This window comes from Panthera pardus, unplaced genomic scaffold (genome assembly GCF_024362965.1).
Source record: "Panthera pardus isolate Hobbes unplaced genomic scaffold, ASM2436296v1 HiC_scaffold_25, whole genome shotgun sequence".
In the NCBI taxonomy this organism is placed as follows: domain Eukaryota; kingdom Metazoa; phylum Chordata; class Mammalia; order Carnivora; family Felidae; genus Panthera; species Panthera pardus.
In genome coordinates this window covers 86557176-86584081 of record NW_026526821.1, presented here as the reverse complement: position 1 = coordinate 86584081, position 26906 = coordinate 86557176, and the positions used below count along the sequence as shown (strand labels likewise).

At 39.5% G+C, this 26906-nt stretch overlaps 2 protein-coding genes and 1 non-coding gene across 18 annotated transcripts in view; 2 read left to right on the top strand and 1 right to left on the bottom strand.

The window, feature by feature from the left end:
* Positions 1–82: 82 nt before the first annotated feature.
* Positions 83–12278, bottom strand: PCYOX1 (prenylcysteine oxidase 1). The gene is made up of 7 exons (XM_019441103.2): positions 12111–12278; positions 10827–11033; positions 9599–9773; positions 4152–4363; positions 3667–3819; positions 1788–3243; positions 83–1718 (listed from the first exon to the last, which is right to left on the bottom strand). Exons 1-6 carry the CDS (start codon positions 12220–12222, stop codon positions 2585–2587), a joined length of 1518 nt encoding a protein of 505 aa, XP_019296648.1. The 5' UTR covers positions 12223–12278; the 3' UTR covers positions 83–1718; positions 1788–2584.
* A 4880-nt stretch (positions 12279–17158) lies between these two features.
* On the top strand, positions 17159–17229 carry TRNAG-CCC (transfer RNA glycine (anticodon CCC)). Its single transcript has one exon. It is a non-coding gene; the product is annotated as a tRNA-Gly (tRNA).
* A 258-nt stretch (positions 17230–17487) lies between these two features.
* The window catches only part of TIA1 (TIA1 cytotoxic granule associated RNA binding protein), a 32915-nt gene continuing 23496 nt past the window's right edge, over positions 17488–26906 (top strand). For 4 of the 16 annotated variants that reach the window (XR_008417889.1, XM_053890774.1, XM_053890772.1 and 1 more), the window contains exons 1-2: positions 17488–17778; positions 26602–26704. Coding sequence is in view for 14 of the 16 variants with exons in the window: in XM_053890774.1 (XP_053746749.1) it covers positions 17753–17778; positions 26602–26704 (129 nt within the window). In the remaining 2 variants the exon portion in view is untranslated. Of the gene's footprint in view, positions 17779–19249; positions 19355–26601; positions 26705–26906 lie in introns of all 16 variants that reach the window. The other 12 variants (XR_008417888.1, XM_053890775.1, XM_053890766.1 and 9 more) reach the window with 8 other exon arrangements.

The window sequence follows — 26906 nt, the reverse complement described above, 5'->3', positions numbered from 1 at the left end:
TGTAGTAGTTTTGATGTACTCTTGACTTTTCCAAGTACATCTACATTCCAAGTATACTGCAATTGAAGTAAAACACAGGAAGTAACGATATAGTTGTTTATTTTGAACATAAACGGAAGATTTTTTGAATACAAGAATAGAAATAGAACTCTAGAGAAAAACATTCCAGTGTTTTGTGGTTCTTTGTAGAGTATAAAGAATAGAAATAATGCTGCCCATAATATATTCATCTAGGTCATAAATTTTATGGCGCACAAACTCAGATGAAAAGATACATTACAGATGGTTATATCATAAACCTAACTTCAAGAAACCTACCAAGCAGATGCTGTACTTTTTGTGATCTGGTAAAAAAGCCTGCAAATCTTAAATCACTTTAACACTGTATAAAATGTATATTCGGGTGAGTATGTAAGATATTTGCAAACCACAACATAATGGATGGCTTATATGTATCTCTAAAATGTTTTTTCTGGTTTATAAAAAAATGTTTACAACAAAATAGAGCGATCAAACCAACTTAATCCCAGTAAGGGGAACTGATGTCAAGTCTAGTACATTTTTACTCTTCTCTGGCAGCGCTTTAAATTTTCACTGATATGGACAGGCATTTTTTGCAACCACATAGAGCTAAATTATAGAACTGGTTGTACTAAGCATGCTTCCTAGACCAAGAGCATCACGTAGGAACTTAACAGAGATGCGTATTTTCATCTTATGCTTGATATGTTGATAATATGTTTTGCTCTTGGAGGAAGCAATTTCCAGTGCCCTTTTGGAAAACAATCAGATACAACAGCAACGTTTTAAATTGGGGTTCTGGTAAGTAAATACAGATATCACAAAATAAGTCTGTGAGTAATAGAAATGAACTATTACCAGTTTTTATTCACCAGTCTTTGACATATATATAACACAATATTACATTCTCTACAATATTGTCTTCATTAAAACCACAGGGGAAAAAAATGTGACTGCGTCTTAACAAGTAAAATTTTTAAAAAGCTGACCTTTTGACAGAGCATAGATTTAATCACCGCCTTTACATCAAATATATCTTGGCAGTTTTATCAGCATATTAATATTCACAATTATAGTAGAGACAAAATCATTTTAAGTAAGAATCAATATTTTGCTGAATATCTACTGCCATAATCTGGCGATGGACTTTTTTTTTCTCAACGATACTTATTTCTGTTATAGTTACTTTTAGAATTCACAAGCTTTTACTTGTTTTGTCCTACTAGTGACTAGAGAGACAGCCATTCATGATCTTTGTATGATAGATGTAGAACTGGTTCTTAAGTTTGGTTGCATATTAGAATCATTTGAGAAGCTTTAAACTCTTACAGATTATTCCAGTGTGCAGCCAAAGTTGAGAACTGCCTTAAAAACAAGATTTCAGCAACCGGTTTCTCACCCCAAATGCTACAGTAGTTTTAGAAGCATTTAAGTTTGAACATAATGCTGGATTTGACCAACTGTGGTGTCATTCTGGATCTCCTAGTGTCAACTGCTCTGGAGAAATCTAAGTTGCCTCTTGTCTGTCAGTGCTTACTATCAAGATTACTACTAGAGTTCTTATTGAGAGAAATGATTCTTCACAAAAATGAACCTGCTTTGATAATGCATTCAGTTTCTTGGGACTTTTAAGGCACTAAAAACCCTTTGGAGACATCTTAAACCCCCACATTAGTGATTCTCAACCCAGGTTGCACCTTAGAAACTTTTTACCCTTTGGAGACATCTTAAACCCCCACATTAGTGATTCTCAACCCAGGTTGCACCTTAGAAACTTTTTAGCTACAATGCTGAGATCCTATCCTCAATCCATTAGATCAGAATCTCTGGTTGCATGGGGGTCTTTCAATATTTCTTAAAGTTCCATAGGTGAGGATTTGATAATAGACTGCCAATTTCTTAAATCAATAGCCTGTATTTGCTTTCATTTTACTTGAGATTTTTGTATGACAAAGTTCTACTCCTAAGGCTTCTGAATTTCACCCCTAATAAAATCAGGGGGGAAGGAATCCAAAGAATATTCAGAAAGTCCAGGCTTCTAGCATGGGCACATCTACTTTGAAAAAAAGGTATAAATTAAAGCCAAGCATAGGATACCAGCTCTAATAGTTAAGTTTTAACTATCTGACTGAAGGTCACTTCCAGCTGTGAAGCGCAAATGAACTAGTCCCCAACTAAAAGTTAACATCTTTAAATTCTTTCTCAAGTGCTCAGCTTGAAATAAATTCAGGGCCCCCACCCACCAGACCTAGTGAATCAGAATCTCCAGAGGAGCTAGAGAAACCACATGCTTAACAAACTTCAGGTGATTCTATACTGTTGGCAGATATTAAAAGAAGAGTTAAGAAATTTTGGAGATGGTATAAAGATAGTAGTTAACTCCTTCATGCTTAATTAGAAACCTGTTATTTTCTCATGACTCGCTGGGATTACTTTTGTTAAACAGTACTAATATATGGCAAAATATCAGATTCAAAATCATCTCTGCTCAGATTGTGTTCTCTTTTGCCAGTGATATTCCATTTGGAACCAGGAGGGGGAAAAGAAAGTGATCAGTATCATTTCATAGTTCAGTTTTAAGTTTCTCATATAAGTCCTCTTGGTCAATCATGTCTGTGTGCCCATTCCAGCGATGATAAGCAAGGAGAGCGGCATTGTGGGCTGCAATGGCACTCATCTCCATGGCACTTGCTGCACACTCTATGCCATTGAGGTAGTAAAGTCTATCGTGGAGTATGATGGAGGGGCATTTCTCTGGAGGCTTATAGCGAGGATATGCAAGCCATGGCTGCTTCACAGCATAATCATAAGACAAAAAGAGCTTTAATATTTGTTCTTTAGTGAGGATTTCTTGAGAAAAGATCTTCCAAACATGCGCCCTTTCTGTTGATGGTTGAGGATTATCATTTTCTGTTACAGAGGACACAATCCCAATGCTATTAATGAACAAATCTGAATTATCAGTGGTTAAGATTGTACTGAGATCAAATTTGTCTAAGGCTCTAGAGCTAAAAAGAGTTGAATTCAGTTGCCCTTTAATTAAAGTTGTCACTATATGTTGGTAGTACTGATGGAATTCCTCAATTGGAGGATCAAAGTTGAGAAAAGTTATGTTGGACATTTTTCGATTCAATGGAGTGGCCACCAAGACGATATCATAGAAGTCTGAACGTGTCTCAGATCCAATTTGGTAGACCACTTCATACATCTTTGTGGGATTTCCTAGAGGAAAGAAGCATTCATGTTAGTCTTTCTAGCACACTATACTTTATACCTTCCAAAAATAATTATGTTAATAGTTTATAAAGTAGAAAATAGTTAAGGTATAATTCTAAGGAATTAAAAAGACTTTTAGGGGCACGGGGGTGGCTCAGTCAGTTAAGTGTCTGACTCTTGAATACCTTGTCAGGAAGTAAAAAATACGGAATTTTTACTTTTAAGAATGAGATTATTCTTTAATTCCAAGGAGACATGCCACTGTACTTGAGTGCATTTGGGAATATTTCTATGTGGCACAACATACACACAATTTATAATTCCATCATTTGGAAATGAGTACAAGATGACAGAAGAGTGGTTTTTCTCCCTGAGCAATTATTTTCTAGAGGGGAAATCAGGAACAATAAAATAGAATTTCAGGCTCACCTGTCCACTTGGTCCTTGTTTTCTCCTCTATGTACATTACTGAGCCAGTTATAAGGTTGCTTTTGGATGCACGAAGGAGCCCTGAGCAAACAAGTTTATTTCCACCTTCTACTGCCCAAAGGCCAGAATCCGCACAGGACATTGATACTGCCCCTGTCAGTGGTAGGAAAAAAAAAAAAATGTATTTTAATTCTGACTCTGTAAAAGTCCCTCTACCTACTTTCTCTTCCCAATTCAGGTGAGTTCTACTCCAAATGTCTCCAGACATTGCCAAATAGCCCCTGAGGGCAAAATCTCTATGAAAGCTAAGGACTCTCTCCCCCTAAAAATGCACAGATCTACATATACACAATTTTGCCAACAATGTCTGAGGTTTCAGAAAAAGGTAAGTCTTCTCTAATTCATAGCCTAAAGTAAGGAGTCACCATACATCAGGTAAGCCCTTTTGTGAGCTAATATCCATAATATTCCAAGCCTGGGCTTACCCACAAAGCCATTGATGTTCATGCTTTGGCCATAATTGACCCTCATGACAGGAGCAACAATTTCATTGAGGAATTTCTCAGAGAAGCCTGCTTTCTGCAAGGTTTCAAGAAGTGTTCGGTTAAGCATTCCAAGGAATTCGTCCCCTCCAAGAGAATGTAGTAACTTTTCTACGCTACTGAAGGCATAGTCATGAGACTGGTAGCGGTAGATCCTTTTGAAAAGAAGAGGAATAGCCATTAAACACCAAACAAGATGGGAAGGGAAACTGCATCATAAGATTCAAACTTTTCATATCTCCTTCTACTGAACTTCTACCTATCATGTAAGATGCACCTCAGTCACCATCTTCCCTGGGTATCCCAGAAGTTCTTATCCCCATCCCTACTCCCACCTCCTCTGGAAGTACACTGTCCTTGTGTACTCTTCTGCATTAATAAGGTCACTGCGAGCACTTTTAAAGAAGTGGGTATGTCATATGTCTCCTTCAACTTTTTATCTTCCAGCAGCAGTTAAACATTTCTAAAATTAAACTTTTATCTTTCCACCAGGCTTGATCCTCTCCACCCACTCCCTATCCCAGCCAAAATGTAGGCTGGGATGTTAGTTCACTGCTAACATCCCACAAGTCATCCTCAGTTCGTTCATTTAATTCCAAATTTAAATATTTTCACTTCTGCTTCTCCCATCAAAAAAGAAAACCTTTCCAGTCTTCCCAACATCTCTCTTCATTCTCATTTCCCTGATCTTAACTCAGGATTTATATTCAGACTACCAAGCTGAATAACTGACCTACCTACCTGCTTCCAGTTTTGTTTCTTTGAAACGTTTATGAATCTCTCAGAAACCTAAAACACATCTTTTGTCATCAGCTTATGCAAAAAACAACTTGTGGGGTGCCTGGGTGGCTCAGTTGGTTAAGCATTCGTCTTTAGCTCAGGTCACAAACTTGCGGTTTGTGGGTCCAAGCCCCACTTCAGGCTCTGTGCTGACAGCTCAGAGCCTGGAGCCTGCTTCAGATTCTGTGTCTCCCTCTCTGGTCCTCCCCCGCTTGTACTCTGTCTCTTTCTCTCATAAATAAAGATTTAAAATTTTTTTAACTTCTTACTGCTGCTTAGTAAATAAACTCCTGACCAAAAAAAAGGAATGGATTTTAGAGCCAAATTCATCAAGTCTAACTGCCTTTGCTCTAACTGCAGACAGAGAAACAAGTAAAAGAACTCTGAAAGTCTCATGACAAGTAGAAGGCTCAAGCACAAGCTGCCCCCTCTGCCCTCAACCACACACTTACCCTCCACTGAACAAACCTGACCCATTCACTGATACCTGAAAATGCTCTGCATGTTGCTCCAACACTACATTAGCTCTTCTCTCCAACCAGAACACACTACTTTCAGCTTGAACCCCACCTGCTCTGCAAAGTTTTGCCCAACTTCCCAGTTCACAGTACCCATGCCACTCATTCAGCACTATTACTTAATTTTTAGAAAATCCCACCTGATATTTTCTTGAACTTCACGGACTTAAAAGAATATCCACATAAATTAGTTGATGCTGACTTCAAAATGTTATTTTTCAAGTGAAAAAATGAGAAAAGTTATTTTTCAAGTGATACAAAAATGAGAAAGACCGGATTCCTCTCCCTCAAGGAGCTTACAGTTAGGTATAGGTAATAAGGCATATGCACAGATAAGTAATGAAACAAAGGAGGAAATAGGTGCCAAAGAAAGAGCTCTCTCAGTGATCCCAGGAGGAGAATTTTTACAATTTTCTTCTCTCAAAGTTGTAAAGTTTTTGAGCAGGGAAATGTCACATCCATTTCAGTATTACCTCCTATCTACCAGTGAGTATAGTATATAAAACATTGAATACATTTTTGTGGGAAAAATTGATACCAGTGCCCAAACTGAGGAACAACTCACTCCTTCCAACCATATCAATCCCTAGGAACTTAAAAAAAGTAGAGGGTGAAAACATTGAGTTCTCACTTGACAAAACAGACTGAGAGAAAAAGGGATTCTCAATAAGATTTAACAGCTACTTACTCATCAGAAACCATGAAGGCCAGAAAGTAGTGGGTCAAGGTGTTGGTAAGGCTGGTTCCTTCTGGAATTTCTGATGGAAGATTCCATTTTCTTGCCTTTTTCAGTTTCTATAAACCACCTGCATTCCTTGGCTTGTGACATCTTCCTAGCATCATTCCAACCTCTTGTTTCCATCATCACATTTCCTACTACTCTGATCCCCCTGCTTCCCTCTTACAAGGACTCTTGTGATTACACTAGGCCCACTTAAATAAGTGAGAATGATCTCCCCATTTCAAGATCCCCAACGAAACCATTTCTGCAAAGTCCCTTTTATCATGAAAGGTAACACATTCACAGATTCCAGGGATTAGGGTATAGACATCTTGCAGGGGCAGGGAGGCATTATTCAGCCTACCACAGGGGGCTACTCCATCGATACAAACAAGAGTTAATAGTGCCTTGCATCAAAGTGTAGCAGTGATGTTAGTGAGAAGTGGTGGAATTCTACATACATTTTAAAAACTGATAGGATTAGGGGACCTGGGTGGCTCAGTCAGTTGAGTGTCTTGACTTCAGCTCAGGTCATGATCTTGTAGTTCACGGGTTCGAGCCCCACATTGGGCTCGCTGCTGTCAGCAGAGCCCACTTTGGATCCTCTGTCCCCCTCTCTTATGCCCCTACCCCACCTGCTCACTCTCTCTCAAAAAATAAACATTAAAAAAAAATTAATAAAATTTAAAAACTGATAGGATTAAAGACTGGATTTGGGAAAGGAGAGAGAGAGAAGAGTAAAACATTCAAAATATTTGTTAGGAGTAAGTGAAAGGATCAGTCTCAGATCAAGAAATGTTAAGGGGCACCTGGGTAGCTCAGTCAGTTATGCATCTGACTCTTGATTTCCCCTCAGGTCACGATCTCCCAGTGTCTGAGATTGAGCCCCACGTTGGGCTCTGTGCTCTCCCTCTCTCAAAAAGTAAACATTATGTTCTTGATTTATTGGAAGAAACAAATGTAGGATGCATGGCCCTTTGAACAACATAAGGATCAGTGCTATATATTTGATGTGTAAGCAAATACTAAAGACCAGAGAGAGGCAGTAATTCAAGGAAGTTTGGTAATTGTTTTCTAAATTTGAAAATAGTAGGGGTGCCTGGCTGGCTCAGTCCATAGATGATGTGACTTGATCTCTGGGGTCAGGAGTTAGGGCCCCACACTGGGTGTAGAGTTTACTTAAACAACAACAAAAAAGTATAATCTATGTATCCCATCACTGGGTCTTTTTCACAGTACTATAATATCCAGAATTCACTTTAAAAGTGATTTCTTAATTTCTCCCAGGGCAATTCTCTACATGCCAAGCAAGCCACTGGTAAGAAAACTAACAGATATAGGCAGGTCTGCATCTGGTGCCATCTGAACTTGATTTTCCTGTAGAGCATGCAGCAACATGCCACCTACCTTCTCTACAAAGTTACTGGCTATTTCCACCCAAGTCCTATATATTTTCTTAGTTACTGGTTTATTGCTTGTCTCTCTACTAGAACGTATATTCTTTGAGGACAGGGATGTGTTCTAGGTTCTACATCCACAGGATCCAGAATAGTGCCTGGCACATAATTAGGCGGTCAATATTTGGTGAATGAATGAAAGATTACTACTTTTTTTTTTTTTTTTTTTTAATTTTTTTTTTTTTTCCAACGTTTATTTTATTTTTGGGACAGAGAGAGACAGAGCATGAACGGGGGAGGGACAGAGAGAGAGGGAGACACAGAATTGGAAACAGGCTCCAGGCTCCGAGCCATCAGCCCAGAGCCCGACGCGGGGCTCGAACTCACGGACCGTGAGATCGTGACCTGGCTGAAGTCGGACGCTTAACCGACTGCGCCACCCAGGCGCCCCGAAAGATTACTACTTTAAAATAATCTGCACTGTAGCTGACCTTAATGTGCCCACTGGAAAGGTGTTCAAGGAATCATCCCAACAGTGATGTTTAGAAAGAGAAATCCCCAGGGTGCCTGGGTGGCTCAGTCGGTTGAGCTTCCGACTTCGGCTCAGATCATGATCTCGCAGTCTGTGAGTTCGAGCCCTGCGTGGGGCTCTGTGCTGACAGCTCAGAGCCTGGAGCTGCTTCAGATTCCGTATCTCCCTCTCTCTCTGCCCCTCCCCCATTCATGTTCTGTCTCAAAAATAAACACTAAAGGAAGAAAGAAATCCCCAACTACCCTAAGTTAAAAAGCTAGAGTGTGTTTATCCTACTCAACCCTTAAATCTGTCCTTGTCAGTACTTAATCATATGACATGTAATTTTACCTTTTTTAACAATTAATTTTACTACATTGAAACATTCATAGTAATGAAATATCCTTAGCACTTACAAGCTGAATTTCTCCAGCATCTAAAATTGTCAACAAGCGTAAAAATTAGCACAGGCCAATGGCCTTGGGAAAAGTAAAAAAAAAAAAAAAAAGAAAAAGAAAAAAAAGGCTGCGTCTTTCAAAGTTAGACCAGTTATTTTATTTTTCCTAATTACCAAAACAATATACACAGAAAAGTTTGAAAATACAGAAACACTTAAGAAAAAGTGGAGGGGCACCTGCGTGGCTCAGTGGGTTAAGCGTCCGACTTCGGCTCAGGTCATGATCTCATGGTTCAGGAGTTTGAGCCCCGCATCGGGTTCTGTGCTGATAGCTCAGAGCCTGGAGCCTGCTTCAGATTCTGTGTCTCCCTCTCTCTCTGCCCCTCCCCTATTTGTGCCGTCTCTCTCTCTCAAATATAAATAAAAATATTTTTAAAAGGGGGGGGGTGGGGAGTGCCACCTGTATTCTCACTACCTGAAACAGTGCTGGAATTTTTAAATTCTTGGGGCACACAGCTGATACTCTGCCTCAGGCTACTGGCTCACTGAAACATCATGTCACAATTAAAGTTCATTTAAGTTTTGTGGTCCTTTCTACCAGCTCTTTCACACATTACCTCATTCATCCATACAATGTCAGCACAGTGCAGAGATTAAGTGTGAGAACTCTGGAGCCAGAATGCCTGGGTAGGAACTCCAGTTCCACCACTCACTAGGTGAGTGTACTTGCACACTTGAAACCTCTGTGCCTCCACCTTCCATATCTGTAAGAAGCTAATAACTATACCTGAGAGAGGTGTCATAAGAATTCAAAGCATTAACATTTGTAGAGGATTTAAGAGTGTGTGGCAGAACTAAATAAGTATTTGCAAAATATAGTCAGAAGCAAAAATTACTCTCTTAATTTTCAAGTGGATAAACAGTCTGCATACTTTATATAAACCATTTGTCTAACAATCTTACAAACAGACCTTAAAATTAGGTAGAGAACTGTTTCAAGAAATTAGAATTTCTAAAGACCATCTAACTAAAAGGTCTTAGGTTAAATGGAAGGGGAAAAAATTACCTCATAAACTTGTCCAATATATCCTCTACCCACATGTGCATTCGGAGGGACTGAAATCCATAGTGCCAAATTAGTTTAATCATGTTAATTATGAACCAGCTGCTCTCCTCAAACACCAGAGTCTCTCCATTATACACCCCCATTAGGCCACCAAAGCCCTGAACAGTAGACAGACCTGCAAAAACAGAAAGGGTTGGCTAAGTCAGTGGTTTCTGTGTTGACCAAAAGAAAGAAGGTAATCTGAAGCTATCAGGGATACTCTGAAGTCAGTGAATTCCAGGTTTCCCCCAGTTCTCAGAAAACATATTAAAGGAGCTCTATCTTTAGAACAGCATGTAATACACTGCTCATTCATTATACTGTCCAAAAGCAGATATCTAAACGATGGGTCAGATGCTCATGCAGATATGTCAAAATTAGACTGGCTATTTTTAGTTGCAAAAGACTAAAAAGTGAAAGGAAAATGCCAGAATACCAACTGAATTCAACTTCCAAACAAATGTTAGACAGGAGTATGACCAGCATTAGTTGCTCCTGGCATACATTTGTCCTCAGGAAGGAAAGAGACCACAGGAGATGTGGAAGGCAGCAAAGGGAAAGGAGGCATCCCCATTCCTGTGCAAATCCTATTGTGCATAATTGGGTATTTCAAATAACTAAAAGGAGGTATAAATTACACAATATTCCCTGAGCAAAGGGCCTGCAGAGGCCTGCTAGCCTTTCCTCACAACCTGTCTAGCTCCTCTGGTGGCAGGGAAGTAGTCATATGTTCCAGGTTCTAGGCACACGTCTGCACCCATGCCTGTGTGAGTGACTTTAAGCCAGACATTTCAAACTTTGGGCCTCATTTCCCCAGCTGTAAAATGAGTACACAAGGTTTCTACGGACTCAAACCATTCTTTGATTCTTCAGCTTGAACCCAGAGGTTTAAGAACTAAGAACAGCAACCATCCCCACCCACCCCACCCCCAACCCCCGCCCCCGCCCAATGGCTGTAATTCCAGATAACTGAAGATACAGATAACTAGTGTCCCATTACGGGGAAAGTGGCTCCTAACTAAGCTTGTACTTGTACTAATTGCTAGCAGCAAAGTGAGGAAAATAGTTTTGCCAACTTCTCTGTAAAAAACAATTAACTAAGCAGAAAAACTTCAGATCCCTATCTGATAAAAATATCCATGGATGGTCACACAGAAATCCACTTAGCTCTTAAGACCAAATGACATACCCAGGTCCTTGACAAAACGCTTCATGTGCAGATTTAAAGGATGGATGACAGAACCTCCTGCCTCGTATTCTTGCCCTCGCACAGTCATGGTGGCCAGGCGGCCTCCCACCTCTCCTCTTTCAAACAGGTCAATCTTCACATCTTTCCCAAATTTCTGCCGCAGATAATAGGCTGCTGAAGTGCCACCAATTCCAGCTCCAATAATTGCTATGGGTGGGGGAAAAAAAAAAAAGGAACAGTTTCTTTCCCTCTCACCCAGCTATGTGGGTTTTGTTTTTGAATAACAGATGTTACTTAAGGCTATAATCACCAATTTAGGGAAGCTGGGCACGGGAGGCAAGTCACAGTTGCTGTGAAGCTAAAACTCTGAATCTAGGCAGACGCTGCCCACCCCCCCTCCCCGACAAAAGTGGTATTACATTCACGTGCAAATGGACATTAGAATTTTTTTTTTTTTTTGCCAGATCCCCAAGGGTTCTCACAGTTCTTTGTCAAGGCACCACTGGATCTGCACACCCTTCTTTGTGTCCAGCGCATGGGAACAGAGGAGGTGGGCCTTTCCAGCACGTATTTCCAATAAAGTGGCCGCCATTTTTACTAAGATTTGTTCTGTCTCATTAATATAGATAGGTTAATGTTCCCACAAAACAAAGCTTTACCGGGAATAAAAAAAGCAAAACAAACGCAGCAAAAACCATGAATGAAACTTTAGAGTGGATTATTGCTGCTGTGTAGTAGTCCTAGATAGGGAAATTGTGCAAGCTAGGGCCTCTAGGAGCAGGCCCACCTCGGCAAAGCAGGTGATGGAAATGGGGTTCCAGTTCAGCCTATCAAGGGAAGCAAACAGGGTCAGCTTGTTGGCACTGCTCGGTGTGCTACGGCCGCGTGCGCCTGTCATCTGCACAGCGAGGTGGCTCGTAGTTCCAGAACAAACCAGAAGACTGGCCTCCCAAAGGTGAAGCAAGGGAATGAGGAGAGGGGCCTCCCCCTCCCCAGCCCCCAGGCCTCCAGAACAAGGGGCTGCAGGGACGCCTGGCTGCCCTCCGCCCACCCCAAGGCCCCCTCCATGGCCCGTTCCCCAAGTGGGCACATCGACACGCCCGGGAAGACGCGGTCCCTGGGGCATCGACAGTGGCGAGCCGAGAAGACTATGACCTCCGAGAAGGATTCGGAGCGCGTGGCCTGGCGGGCTTCGCAGCCGACGGGCCTGGTGCACTGCGCAGCGGCCGCCCGGCGCCGGGCGCGCTCCAGCAACCCTCCCGCGCCGCCCCACCCCTCACCTACCGATCTTCTCCGGCGGGGCCCGCAGCTCGGCGCTCCCAGGGCACCCCCAGCTGCCTATCAGCAGCCACAGCCCCAGAAGCGACGAGCCGAGCTGCCCAGCCGTGCGCCCCATGGCCACCGGAGCGCAGCAGTCAGCTCCGAGCGTCCCACCGTCGGCCAGTTGCTGCGAGTCTGCGCGCTCTGCACGCCCCGCCCCCGGCCGGCCTTGCCCCTCCGAGCCCCGCCCAGGTCCCTTCCTGCCGGCGCGGGCTCCAGCATCCCAGTTCGGCGCGGGCTCCAGCATCCCAGTTCTGCGCGTCGCTCCAGGAGCTCCCAAGCGTGGTCAGCCCGGTGCCCAGGCAGGCCTCGCCCCTCCGAAACGCACCCTGCTTCAGGGACATAACAAAGGCACCAGGGGCGGAGGCTCACCCAAGTTCGCCGCCTTACTCCCCATCTATTCAGGTGAAGCACCTTACTTCTTCACTACCGCCCTCTTCTGTCCCTTGAACCTCTCCCTGTCAAAGAATGCACAAAGCAAATCTCTGTCAAGAACAGAACTGTGGAGCAACAAATGCTTACTGAGTGGTCACTGTGTTTCGGGACTGTTGGGCATAAGCATAAAATGAATGGTTAAATAGTGGTAGGTGAAAGGGAAAATGAGGGAGACCAGGGATGGGGTCTTCCAAGGTGAAAAGTAGTGACAGACATGTGTGCCCATATCACACGATGCAACATTATGCAAGTATTAAAAAGAATGTAGGATCCGGGTGCCTGGGTGGCTCAGTCTGTTAAGAGCTGGACTTTGGCTCAGCTTATGATCTCCGGGTTCAGTTTGTGGGTTGGAGCCGGTCTGTGCTGACAGCAAGGAGCCTGAAGCCTGCTTCAGATTCTGTGTCTCCCTCTCTCTCTGCACCTCCCCTGCTCACACTGTGTGTGTGTGTCTCTCTCTCTCTCTCTCAAAAATAAACATTTAAAAAAATTTAAATAGGTGAGAAAAACTAGTGACTGAGTGAGTGATGGGTTTATAAGATCCCTTTCTGTAATTAAAATTACACCATCTCCACTCTTCACCTCCCCTCCAAAAAAGAAAACAAAACAAAAACCCAGTATATGAATATGTAGAATAGTATGGATGGAAGGAAAATAAGTTGAATAGAAAGAAAGATTGAACTTGGAAATAGGGAGTGTAAAATCCAATGCAAAGAGCATTCATTCATTGGACAAATTTTTTTGAGTTCCGAGTGGCAAGCGATGTTCTAGGTGCTTGAGAAAAATCAGTAAACAAAACAGATTTTTTAAAAAGTTTTATTTTAATGAAGCTGGCATTCTACTGGAGGGAGATATGATCATTAGAATAAGTAAATTATACATTGTATAGAGTGGGGTAAGAGGAATGAGGAATGGGTTGCAATTTTAGGATGGTCCTGGTAGGCCTCATTGAGCAGGATAGCATTTGAGCAAAATGTTGCAGGAAGTGATGGAGTAGATCAGGCAAGTATATGGGGAAAGAGCTTTCTAGGTAAGGAAAACACCTGGCATGTTTGAGGAACAGCAAGGAGGCAAGTAAAGCAGAAGAAGAAGAGGACAGCAAAGGTGTTAATAGAACAAGATGCAAATTATACAAGAAATAAACACTTCTAGTTAAGAACATAAAAATATGAAGATTAAGCCTCATTTTTCACTACATCTAGAAGTTACAAAGAAAGCACTACACTCTGTGTGTCTTTTAATTTCCTTTTTCCAAACTACATTATTCCCACAACACCTTAGTGTGTTAAGCCTACTAGGCCTTCAATGAATATGTGTTCATTAGAATTGACCATGTTAGTGACCTTGATATGGGTGTCATATTTGGAAACTTTCACTGCTGCTGATGAAACCTTGGGAAAGAGTTGACTGAAAGAACTCTCAGTGAAGAGACGGTGTAAAGGACTTGCAAAGTGGAAGGTGGGTCAAAGGCTTTCTCATTCTTCACTCTTACTCTTTCAAAATAACACTGCCACTGAAACCCCAAAATATTTTTTAAAAGGCCATGGAGGAAAACTGTTACCACATATACGAAGAGTAATAATAAGGTTATATAACAAACATTCATTCAACAGAGTACTGTTCAAGAAAGCTGTCACCCTAGTAGGCTAAACACTGACTAAGGTTTTCTCCTTGACCAAACTCCAGCCAAGCTCCTCTGAGCAATCTTCTCAACTAGACAGGCCTCAACCTTGGCTTATTAAGACTCGAACAAAACACTAACATTTTCTAACAGCTCAAAGCTATGTCCTTAGGACGACCCTAGCTACCTTTAAACTGTCTGCCTGAGAAAACTCAAGGCTGACAAAAGACTTTACTGCTTGTTCCAGCCAACACATGAAGATAGAGCCCCTGTCTCATAGCCTCTTGGGAGGGTAGGGGCCTAACTGAGAAAGTTACCACCCTTTCTCTCAACTTTTGTAATTTTTCACTTCCTGGACTCTACTGTGCCCCTGCTCATCCCCATCCCTATTCTCCCTTCAAAATGCCAGGTTACATCTGTACAAATCAAAGTTGAGTTCAGTTTACTATGGACTCTTCCCTATTGCAATAGTATATTACTGATTAAAGGTAAAACTTTAGTGCTGGCTTTGCTTATTTTTTGACAACACTTAAATCTATAATTCTGCCACTGCTCCATGTTTTTTTAACTTTTTTGAAAATACCTTGAAAAAATTCATTTTCATACCTTCTTCCTTCCTCACATCTAACTTTTTTCTTATTCTACATAACCTAAATAATATTTACTATCTGTTAGGGAAGACAGGAAATTCAGAAGCAATATAAGAAAAGATCAACATATTTGTCAGATGGCAAAAGATAGAATTTTAAAAGTTAAAAAAAATAATACATGAGAAAAATAGCTGTCACTAATATGACAGTCAAGATTGTCAAGAGCAAACAAAAAGAGCTCTACAAATTGGTAAGAGGTAAACAACTCAATATAAATACAGCCTATATAAATAGGCATTTCACAAAAGACAAAGCAAGTGCCAATGATTAAAAAAAAAAACAAAACACATGTATGCAAATGTGGAGGCGTGGAGTCAGTGGGAAATCTCTATCTTCCTCTCAATTTTTTTTTAAATGTCCATTTATATTTGAGAGAGAGAGAGAGACCAGAGCATGAGCAGGGAAGGGGCAGAGAGACAGAGAGACACAGAATCCGAAGCAGGCTCCAGGCTCTGAGCTGTCAGCACAGAGCTCCACACAGGGTTCAAACCCACAAACCGTGAGATGATAACTGGAGCCACCCAGGCACCCCCCCAATTTTTTTTAATAAAGTTCTTCAAAAAATGAAATACATGTAAAGAGATACTCAACCTCAGTAGTAGTTTAAAAATGCAAATTAAAACCAACATGTACAATTTTTCATCTATCATATTAGCAAAAATTAATAAGACTAATACCTCAATGAAAGAGAAAACAGAGTGGAATGGATGAGCTCTCCGGAACTGACTTTTAAACATTGTTGATGGGGGTGTCAATAACTAAAACCTGTTAAACACAGTTATCTGTTTTATAAATATATATATGTGTATATATATATTATATGTGTAATATACGTATATATGTTATACGTATATATACGTATGATATATAATATATTATACGTATATAATATTATATGTATAATATATGTATATATAAATATACCATCTAATTCAAAAATCCCACATTTGGGAAACTATTCTAAAGAAATAAAAGAATCAGTTATAAGGATATAGGTACTAGGATGCTTACTGCAACATTGTAGTAGAAAAACAAGACAAAACAAAAGCAGGAGTAACCTATTATATGTATTTTATATATAAATTTATATTTATATAATATATAAATTAACAAATATATATTTATATGACATATACAAATATATACTCATATAACACATAATATATAATAATTTAAAACTTACAAAACAACATAATAAATTTTTCATAAAGGTTTTAAAGTTTAAAAGATACTTGTGCTATATCCATACAATGGCATATTATTTGGCCAAAAAACAAATGAAGTATTGATACACGCTACAACTTGTATGAACCGTAAAAAGCATTGTGAAAGAAGCCAGTCACGAAGAACCACATGTTGTATGATTCCATTTATATGATATTCCCAGGATAGGCAAATCTGTAGCAATAGATTAGTGAGTAGGAAGTTGGATGGGGTGGGGGATAGAGAGTGATAGCTAATTTATAAGAATTTTGTTTTTGGAGTAATGAAAGTGTTCTAAAATTGATTATAGTAATGGTTGCACATCTTTGTGAATAAACTAAAACCACTGAACCGTATACTTCAAATGGGTGAATTATATCACAAAAAGCTATTTTAAAAATACTACCCACTATTAACTCTTGTCTTATTCATCTTCAAAAGACTAATATTTAATATCTTTGTGTAAAATGAAGAATGTGCCACGGATTCGAAAGACAATTCCAAAAATGTAAATCTTAGGGTGTAGCCTAAAGAAACTATTCTAAAGAGGATACCACGTTTTTGGATGTGTACATTCTCCTATGTTTAAAAATATTTCACAAAAATAAACAAATATAAAAATATTTCACATAATTTATAAAATGCAACACGAAATGTTTAGTGACTACACTGAACCACATCTCAGAGTCCTAATTTTTCCGCCTCCTTCGAGGAGGACTAAAATTTATATATCTTCAGATTCATTTGGTTCTAGGATTATTTGACCGATTTGCATTAAGTAAATCTTTCTTAAGTATTTTCCAAAGTGCATTGAATATACCAGGGAAATGAAAATATCTGAAAATATTTTCCTGGTTCTCAAAAATTTGGTTAACATCAAGACAAATTATTTCTAATGCGCATTTAATGAACAATAATTTAATGGAAATAGGAATCCCACTCAACTGTATTGGGATGAGAGAAGACAATATCCTTTTTTATAACGATGAAAAATAGCAGACTGTAGACCCTTATTATTATTTTTGAATGAATAAACATCCTCATGTAGGAACAAATGCTTGCTTGTAGAAAGTTCTAAAATACTTCAGCAAGGTAGATGATCACCAGCGCCGCTGGTGTAGTGGTATCATGCAAGATTCCCATTCTTGCGACCCGGGTTCGATTCCCGGGCGGCGCACACAGCTTTTTGCTATGAGATGATTTGAACACTGTCACTCTTTTCTTCCTCGGGAAACACTTAGAATTTTTAATTTCCAAGAAGATTTCTCTTTATTATAACTCACTGTTGAAACATTCAAATTTGGAACCGTATGACAAAAAACTACACAAGTCCCGAAATAGTTAATCCTTACGCCTGCGCAGTCTGAGACATCCCTAGTGTCGGCTAGAAGAGCGGCTGCGCAACAAGTGAACCTATGGATTGAGGGAGGTTGAAAGTGCAAGATTATTCTGCGCCTGCGCGGCCCGGGTCACTTCGCTGGCTGCTCCTAAACTCCCGGCTCGCCGCCATCTTGTATCGGGGCTTCATTGTTCGCGTTGCGCCAGGGGGTTTAGTGTAATTGCCGCGGAAGGAGTAGACGGAGTAGCCTCCGGTCAGCCGAGAAACCCCGCTATTCCGCAACCATAGCCGCTCAAAAGATTTGGGAGGTAGTAAAGGATAGGGAGCTGGACCCGGAGGCGCCGCCGCGACAGCAGCAGCCATGGAGGACGAGATGCCCAAGACTCTGTGAGTCTGGGGCAGCGATGAGGGGGGCGGGATGGTGGTCGTCCCGGAGGGAGGCCTCGGCTCGGCGCGCTCCCCAGCCTATTGTTCTCTGTGGACTCCCAGATATCACGGCTCTTCTCCGTAGCGCACACCTGGATGGTTAGAGACCCAGCCCCGGGCTGTGAAAGGACAAGGTGGAGGGAGAGGGGCTCAGCCCTCTGAATTAATCGCATCGCCTGAGCTACACCATAGCGTGGCCTTTGGCCCCGCCACGGGCCGTCTGTGGTCGTAGGCCTGGAGAAAAGACTTTTTCATTCAAACCTTTTTTCAGAACTCCGTGAACCTTTCTCTTTGTCCCATGCTTTCCTTCTCTGTTTTTCCCGCTCCCCCCACCTTCTTCATTAACCTCTTTTGATCTCTATAGCCGTCTCTCTTTCATTTCACTTTGATTTCCTCCAGAAACTCTCCTCTTCTTTTCATTTGCTTCTTGTTGATCGCTTTTCTCTTGAGGCTACTTGTGCTCAATTTTTAGTGAGATAAACTTTATTGTTGCAGTTGCCAGTTGGAAAAAAGCCAAATAGTTTTCTTTAACCTCTCTTTGGCTTTCCTTTTGTAGTGCCCCTCCCCCGACCATAAAGCCGAAAACCCAACACCGTAAGGATTTGGAAACTGCTTTTTTTGAAATGGAAATCTCACCCGGAGGTGTATATAGCTCTCGACTGAGGGGAAATGGATTTAATGCATTTTTATCATCGCTTGCTACTTTGTGATTGACATGTTGGCTGAACAAGCGGGCAGATTTTTTGAAGCAACAGTTGATAAATACCTTAACAGATTTAGTCACCTCTGAGATTTGTTAGTGTTAAATGATCTCAGCTGGGGATATTTTCTTTGTCACGTTGCTTCCCCCACAGCGTTCTCCTTTGTTTTTCAAAGTATTCTCTGAAGAGGTGATTTTGCCTTTGTTGCTTTTCCCGAAAAGAAGAAAAGGCCTGATGAATTTTTGACCTGGCTTTTTGTTTTTATTTTTAGAATACTGGCGATTTGAGAACTCCATGCGTTAAAAATACAATTTCAGGTTTCTTTCTGAAACTTTGTAGATGTTACAGTTGTGACGAAAATTGATCGATTATTTTTTCGCCACCAAAAGTGTTTCCGTTTTTAATCTGTGAGAACTATAGTTACACTCGTTTTCTTAAGAGATCAGTACACTTTTTGCTAGTTTATCTGGTAATCTGTTACTTTGAATATCTTCTTAATATGATGCAAGAATTATTGCAAAAAGCAAGGGTGTCCCTTGTTTTTTGAAAGATTGTAGATTAATATTCCTTAAAAAACTATTAGCCTCATAGGCTTTATGGAAACCGTTTTTTCCTCCTGCCTCTTTGCTAGAAGTATGATAGCCAGCAGCATATTGGATTAAGCACTGCTCATCTTTTATAATGTCTTTAAATTTAAGATTCTTACATTATTTTGAAATTTTTAATTTCAGAAACTGCCAGAAATATCTGGGAACTTAACCTTTTTATTACGTTGATTTGGGAATATCAAATAATGAAGACAACTTCAGCTTTCTCAGGCCAGTCTACAAAAGCAGGTAGTTAAATTGTACTAGTATGGGGACAGGGGACCAACCATTGCAGGAGAAATAATGAAGGAAATTTTATTCAAATACTTACTGAGTGCATATGATTGCTAGGTTCTTTGTTAAATGCTTTATATGCTTGTTTAATCTTCATCAGAACTGCAGTAAAAAGTCCATTTTTGCAGCTGAGGAAGAGCTAAGCTTAAAATTTAAGTAACTCACCCAGGGTCATATACCTTTTTGTTCATCATTCTGCATCTCTACTGTCCTCAACTCTTAACTCTTACTGCTAAGTGTGCTTTGTATTATTTACTAGAACACTCCATCCAAGAATCTTTTCCCTAAAGTAGTCCATGCTCTAACATTGCCTGTTATCTCCCTGGTTTCTACCTCCTCAACCAAAACTCCCCATTCTTCCAGTAAGACCAGTCTTGATTAAACATGAGTAAGTTAGTTAAATGCACAAGTTTTCCCAGCAGTGTTTTTACTCTTTATATAAAATGTTTGTTTTAATGATCCTGCAAGTCAGGGTCTTTTTAATATGTTCTTAGCACAGTATCTAGTCTGTGGTAAGTGATCACTACATTTGTTTTAAAAGCTGGTATAATTCCAAGCAATGAATCAAGATTTTCATTCTTGAGGAAAAAGTAGTCTAAATCTCAGTGTCATCTGTGTACCTAAGTGGCTCAGAGGAAATACCTTCATTTGCCGCAGATGAGCGTTCATCATTGTTAACTTAGAGATTGCCTGCCAGTGTTCAGTTTCTTGTCAGCAGTACCTAGGAGACATTGTGAGAAGTGGTTTGATTTGGGGTATATTTTGAAAGTAGAGCAACAGGAATTACCAAGAGACTGGAAGTGGGGTGTGAGAATGAAGTCAAAAATTAGTAGGTTTGTTTACAAATGTGTAATATCAGTCATCTAAAAAGTTTGGGGGCAGCTGGGTGGTTCAGTTAAGCGTCGTCTTGATTTTGGCCCAGGTCACGATCTCAACAGTTCGTGGGATTGAGCCCCATGTGGGCTCTGCACTGAGAGTGTGGAACCTGCTTGGGATTCTCTCCCTCTCTCCCAAAACAAATGAACTTTTAAAAAGTTAATTAAAAATGTTAGTTTGTGACACACCTGGTTGGCTCAGTTGGTAGAGCATGTGGACTCTTGATCTCTGGGTTGAAAATTCCAGCCCCACTGGGGTGTAGAGATTACTTTAAAATCTTAAAAAATGTTAGTTTGTTGCAAAATGTAAAAATGAGAACAGTCTTGAGAGCATGGGGTCTTAGGATGTCTTGAGGCACAGCTTTAGATACATTTATTCAGGCTGGTTTAGGTATATGGTCTGAACTCCCAAGTGAAGGAAGTGCCAGCTACTAAGAGGTCCAGGTATCAGAAAAGTGACAATTGTTAAGTAATAGGTTATGAAGCTGATGTATATGTACAAGCGTTTGCTGTTCTACGTGATTTCATAATTAGTAAAAGACACACACATTTCCTTCTGAATCAGCGTAACTCAGGCAAAATGGGATAATTATCTAGCAAATTGGAAATGTTCGATAGTAATTCTGAGAGTATACAGTTATCTCTTTGACAGATATTTACAGAGTACTTAAAATGTTCCAGGTAGGGCTCTCAACACTAGATATATACTATGAATAAAAATGAGAATCTCTACTCTTAAGGAATTTGCTATTAGATAAAAACTTATTCATGTTTTTAACTCATTTACAGAAGCATCCTAGCAAATTCTGCACTTCGATACAATGTTTGCATGTCAAACCCAATACAGCATTCTGCTTTGTAAATTTTTACTGTAGGTTAAATTTTCTAGAGCTATACTAATAAAAATGAGTATTTTAAACATTTTGGATTCCAGTTTTGTAACTATTTGAACTTTATCAGCTTCGAAAATGTATATTAATTAAATTGGTGTGAAATCCTATCCCTGGCAGAACTGTTTAGTGTTAATTGGTAGCATTGATGACTTTTTCCATTGATTCTTCTCGAGCAGTTTTTCATTTTGAAAAACTTAAAACCCACAGAAAAGTAAAAAAAAAAAAATACTACGTTGAGGACGTAGGTACCTTTTTTGTGGATTTACCAGTTGCTAATAGCCAAATTTGTCTTATCCAAGTATATTTTTTGGATGAACCATTTGAAAAGACCTGACATTTCAGGCCTAAATGCTTTGCCATGTATTTCCTAAGAACAAGGGCATTGTCTTACATAGCCACAATACAATTTTCATATTAAAGAAACTATTTTGGTACACTATTGTTAGCTAATACATACAGTTCCTATTCATATCTATCCAGTTGCCCCAGGAAGACATTTTTTAGTCCATGGAAGTCTGTTTGCCATAACAGCTCTACACAGGATTGGCACATAATCTCAATGTTGGTATAATAAATATCAACATGGGATACTTCAGTCTACGCTGTTAACGAGAAATCCATGGAACAGCTAAAAAGGGATAGTTTAATGTTTAAAAAAAAGCATTTGAAAAATAAAAACTTATATAAATGTAAGAAAATTACATTTTTGTTTAGTGGTCTAATAGACATGACAGAGAACCTTGGCTTACTGCTGCTCCGGTATCAATTTTTGTATCAGTTGGGATTTTTTTTAATGCAAGGAGCAAAAAATTTAAGCAGTAAAAGAATTTATAAAAACAAGCTATTGGATACTCCCACATTTGCAGGAAGGTTATGGAACCTGACTTAGAAAATGTTCAGGAAAGAGAGACTGCTGTCAGGCCACAAACTCTCAGGATGCTACTATCACATCCACTGAGAACCAGATACCACAGCCTCCACTTTCACTGGACATGGGACTCCACTGCTGTTTGCCACCAAAATGGATTTTCTTCAGTCTCTGCTTCTTTGTCTTCTGTTTGTCTATCTTTGTCTTCTGTTCTCAGGACTAGTTACTCTAATCAACCTCGCCTAGATCACATGCAGGGGAGACTACAAAACCATATCAAGACTTTCCGGCTTCTATAGAGAAGTGAGCCTCTGCCATAGAATGAGGATTTCTCTAAAACTAGGAAGCAAGATGTTTGGCAGCGCTCCCCAAAAAATAAGTAACCAACTACACATGTAACTTAAATCTGTGCTGTTAATTGGAAATCCTCTTGGCTTCAGTAACAGAGTAGTATGTGACAAAGTATGGAACAGCTAAAGAAACTAAATGAGAATGAATTTTGTAAAGTATGGCGTGTTCTACAAACTATAAGAAACTTGTTTATTTTTCCATTGAAAGTATCATGAGTATAAAAAGGGTCTGCAGATTTTAAATTTGGGCTTTCTGTTTCAGATTAATACTTATTTAGCAAATAGATTTGGAAACATTAAGCTGCTAAAAATTTGAAGTAGGTAGGTATTATTTTAACTTATTGTTAAGAAGCAAAACTAATATGGGTTATTTTTATTTGCATGAGGAAGAAAAATATTTTGCTGTTTGATTTGTTTGATATGAAAATGTTATATATGTTACTTGCAGTTTATTTTAATGGTGTTGAAGATTGAGAGCAAGTTGTTTGTGTAACTTCTCCTAAAAAGCATTTCTCTAAACAGGTGTATGTAAAATTTATATGTAAGAGGCTCCTGGAGCTTACAGTAAGCAGCAGTCCGCATTAAATAAACAATTGTAAAGCAATACAAATCCCAGTGCTTTTTAAAGTAACTTTTTAAAAAAATTACGTATCTTCAAAGTAGGTAATATCACTCAGAATATATCTCAGAAAATTGGACAATTTTGGGAAGAGTAGATGATAGCATTTTGGTTCCCTAAATACTGCCCACTTGTCACTAGATTATCTAGCTTTAGGAGAATAGATGGTAGAATTAAATTTTCGGAAGAGCCATTTTTTTTTTTTCATTTAGACATATGCAATCCTAAGATTTTCTTATAGCTATGAGTCAGGTGAAAATAGGCATAGAAGAGTTGAAAAGATGGTACAGAGTTCTCACATAACCTTCACCCGGCCTCCTTTAATGTAGAAATCTTACAAAACTATGGTATAGTTATCAAAACTAAGAAATTGGCGTTGGTACAATACTGTTATTAACTACAAGGTTTATTCCAGTTTCCTCAGTTTTTCTACTAATGTCCTTTTTCTATTCCAGGATCCAATCCAGGATACTACATTGCATATAGTCGTCTCATCTCTTCACTCTCCTTTAATATGTGAGGAGGAGATGTCTTTCATGACTGTGGCATTCTTGAGAGGGTTTCTCCCACTATACAGTGACTACTTTTTTTTTTTTAAAACACTATTCATTAGAATTGAGTCACTAAGACTAGCCTACACTCAAGAAGAGTGAAATTAAGCTTCACTTCATAGAGGGAGATGTGGATATACATTAAGAGAACCGATTCATTGGTTAGAACCAATCATTAAATATTTCAGAGGAGATACTTTGAGGCTCTACACATATTCTATTTCTACTTAAAATTTTCATCAAGTAAAAGATCCATGGGTGGATCTTGCCAATAGCAGTTATTACTGTAGTGGTTTAGTGGTGATTTCCCTCATTCCTTCTACATTTATTGATTAGAATTCTGCAAGAAAAAGCTAACCCTCCTCCCCAAATCTAGGTTACAGTCAAGGATTAGTCACTGTATTTGGTTGTCCGTGTCTTTCAAAAAAAAATTTTTGTAGCCAGCATATTCATCAGGGAGAGGGGCAGAGGAAGGAGAGAGAGAATCTTAAGTAGGCTCCATGCTTAGTGTGGAGCCTGACATGGGTTTGATTCCATGACCCTGAGATTATGACCTGAACTGAAATCAAGAGTCCCGACACTCAACTGACTGAGCCATCCAGGTGCCCCTCAAGTTTCTTTTCATCAAGAACAGCCCACTCTTTTTAATATTTTTAGGACTATTTATTTATATATTTTTTAAGAGTCAGACACTTAACTGAGCCACCCATGCACCCCTAGGACAATTTTTAAATTATTATCATTGTTTATTTTTTGAGAGAGGATGCACGTGTGCACGAGTTGGGGAGGGAAAGAGAGAGAGACAGGGTCTGAAGCAGGCTGTGTGGCGTTAGGGCACAAGCCATGAGATCTTGACCTGAACCAAAGTCAGATGCTTAACCAACTGAGCCAAGTGGGCACCCCAGGACAACTTTTTTTTTAAAAGAGATCAAACGGGCACCGGGGGACTCAGTTTAAGTGTCCGACTCTTGATTTCCACTCAGGTCTCATGTCCGCACAGGTCATGATCCTGGGGTCATGGGATCGAGAGCCCTGCATTGGGCTCAGCACTGAGCATGGATCCTGCTTAAGATTTCTCTCTCTCTCTCCCTTTGCCTCTCCCCCATGCTCATATGCGTGTGGTCTCTCTCTTTCCCTCTCTCTCTCAAATAATAAATAGATCAAACAAGCTGTCTTATATAATACTTCATATCTGAATTTGTATAATTGTTTTATATGTCCAGTGTTCTATAAACTTAGGTCTGAATTTAACCTTGACTAGATTCAAGTTAGTTTATTTGAATACTTCATAGGTGATACTGTGTAATTTATATTGTACAACACAACACAATTTCTCGTCCATCCATAAAATGATTTAAAGTTTTGATCACTGGCCCTCAGTGGTGAAACAGCCAAAGCTCTCTCTTAGGGTAGAGTTTTCCCTTTACAATGTTAAGTAATCTGTGTTATAACTTTGGGACCCTGCAAATACCCATTTTCACACCATCCTTTCATGTAATGGTTTTGCATCCATTAATGATTCTTGCCTGACTTAATCATTTCAGTAGGGCTTACGCATTGTTTACTAATTTAATTCTCTCTACACTTATTGACCAGCATTTTTCTGTAAATGAGAGTTTCACCCTCATCAACTAGAGCTATTAGATTATACCACACTGGAGTTTCTACTCAGGGCAAGATGAATGCTTAATTCCTTCCCTTTAATTACCGATGTTCAGGAAAAGGACCTGATGTAATAGCCTCTGATACTGGAAAAATTGTTGTTGGGTATAGATGTTGCTGTTGATTTTTGAGTATCATTACCTGATCTTTAAATGTTGTTCATTGTTTCTGAGGACTCAGTCCTTCTCCCTTTGCCATTTTAACCTATTCCAATGCTTTTGTGGTAAGCACTGAATACATGTCTATTGAACGAGTAAATGGAAGGAAGGAATTGAATCTATACTTTCTGGCATGTGTGGATGTTTATTTTTCTGGGGAGAAAAATGAGCAATTACAGTTGTTGGGAGACGCTTTCTGATTTCAGAAGTGATAGACCTCCAACTCTTAACATATCTAGAAGTAATCTCATTTCAAAATCCCATTTTTAAAATTTCTTTAAACCCTTTAAAGATTATCCCAGTCATGTGGTCTTGTAATACACCATTTACATTAATTACATTTGTTAGTCACCAAGGCATATTATCTGTTAAAAGTCTCCTGGAATCCTCCTCCCTCTATACTTCACTGATTAGTAATATTCATTGGAAGATTTCCCATCCCTTCGTGACCATGTGCAACAGGTGCTAAGTGATTTACCCATGATTTTTCTTTTTTTTTTTTTTTTTTCTTTTTTTTTTTTTTTTATTTATTTTTGGGACAGAGAGAGACAGAGCATGAACGGGGGAGGGGCAGAGAGAGAGGGAGACACAGAATCGGAAACAGGCTCCAGGCTCCGAGCCATCAGCCCAGAGCCTGACGCGGGGCTCGAACTCACGGGCCGCGAGATCGTGACCTGGCTGAAGTCGAACGCTCAACCGACTGCGCCACCCAGGCGCCCCTACCCATGATTTTTCAAAAATATATTGTGTAAACCAAAGTATTGGTTGGACAGTATAAGGGGAATTGTGTGAATTAAAAATTGAGGAAATTTTAATGTTCTCAGTAATACTGTAGAAGTAGAACTAACTGCAAAGCTTCCCAAAATCAATTGTATAAAATATTCTACACATCTAATAATTCATTTGAGATTTTTTAAAGTGTATCTTCCTAAGGTAAGCCTACAAACTTAGAAACAAAGAACAGGTTTAATTTGCGAAACCTTGACTAAGCACACATACATAAGATTCTCCTCTACTAGTGGTGTCAATGTATTTACAAGTAACATGTCATACATCTGCTTTGAAAGAAAATTTGAAGTTCTCACAAACTTAGAATCTCTTCCTAATAGTGTAGTTTAAAGCAGAGATCTACCTATTCTCCAAATTTCTTTTTCAGTAAGCAACTTTAGAAACCGATGCAAAAGAAGCAAATTTAAAATGGTAAGTTGTTTTTCTTTGTGTTTCAGATATGTCGGCAACCTTTCCAGAGATGTGACAGAAGCTCTAATTCTCCAGCTCTTTAGCCAGATTGGACCTTGTAAAAACTGCAAAATGATTATGGATGTAAGGGTATTTTACTTAGTTAACTCTCTTCTTTTTTATTTTTTTATTTTTATTTTATTTTTTTAATGTATGTTTATTTTTGAGAGACAGAGTATGAGCGAGGGCAGAGAGAGAGGGAGACACATAATCTGAAGCAGGCTCCAGGCTCCGAGCTATCAGAACAGAGCCTAACGTGGGGCTCGAACTCAAGAACAGTGAGATCATGATC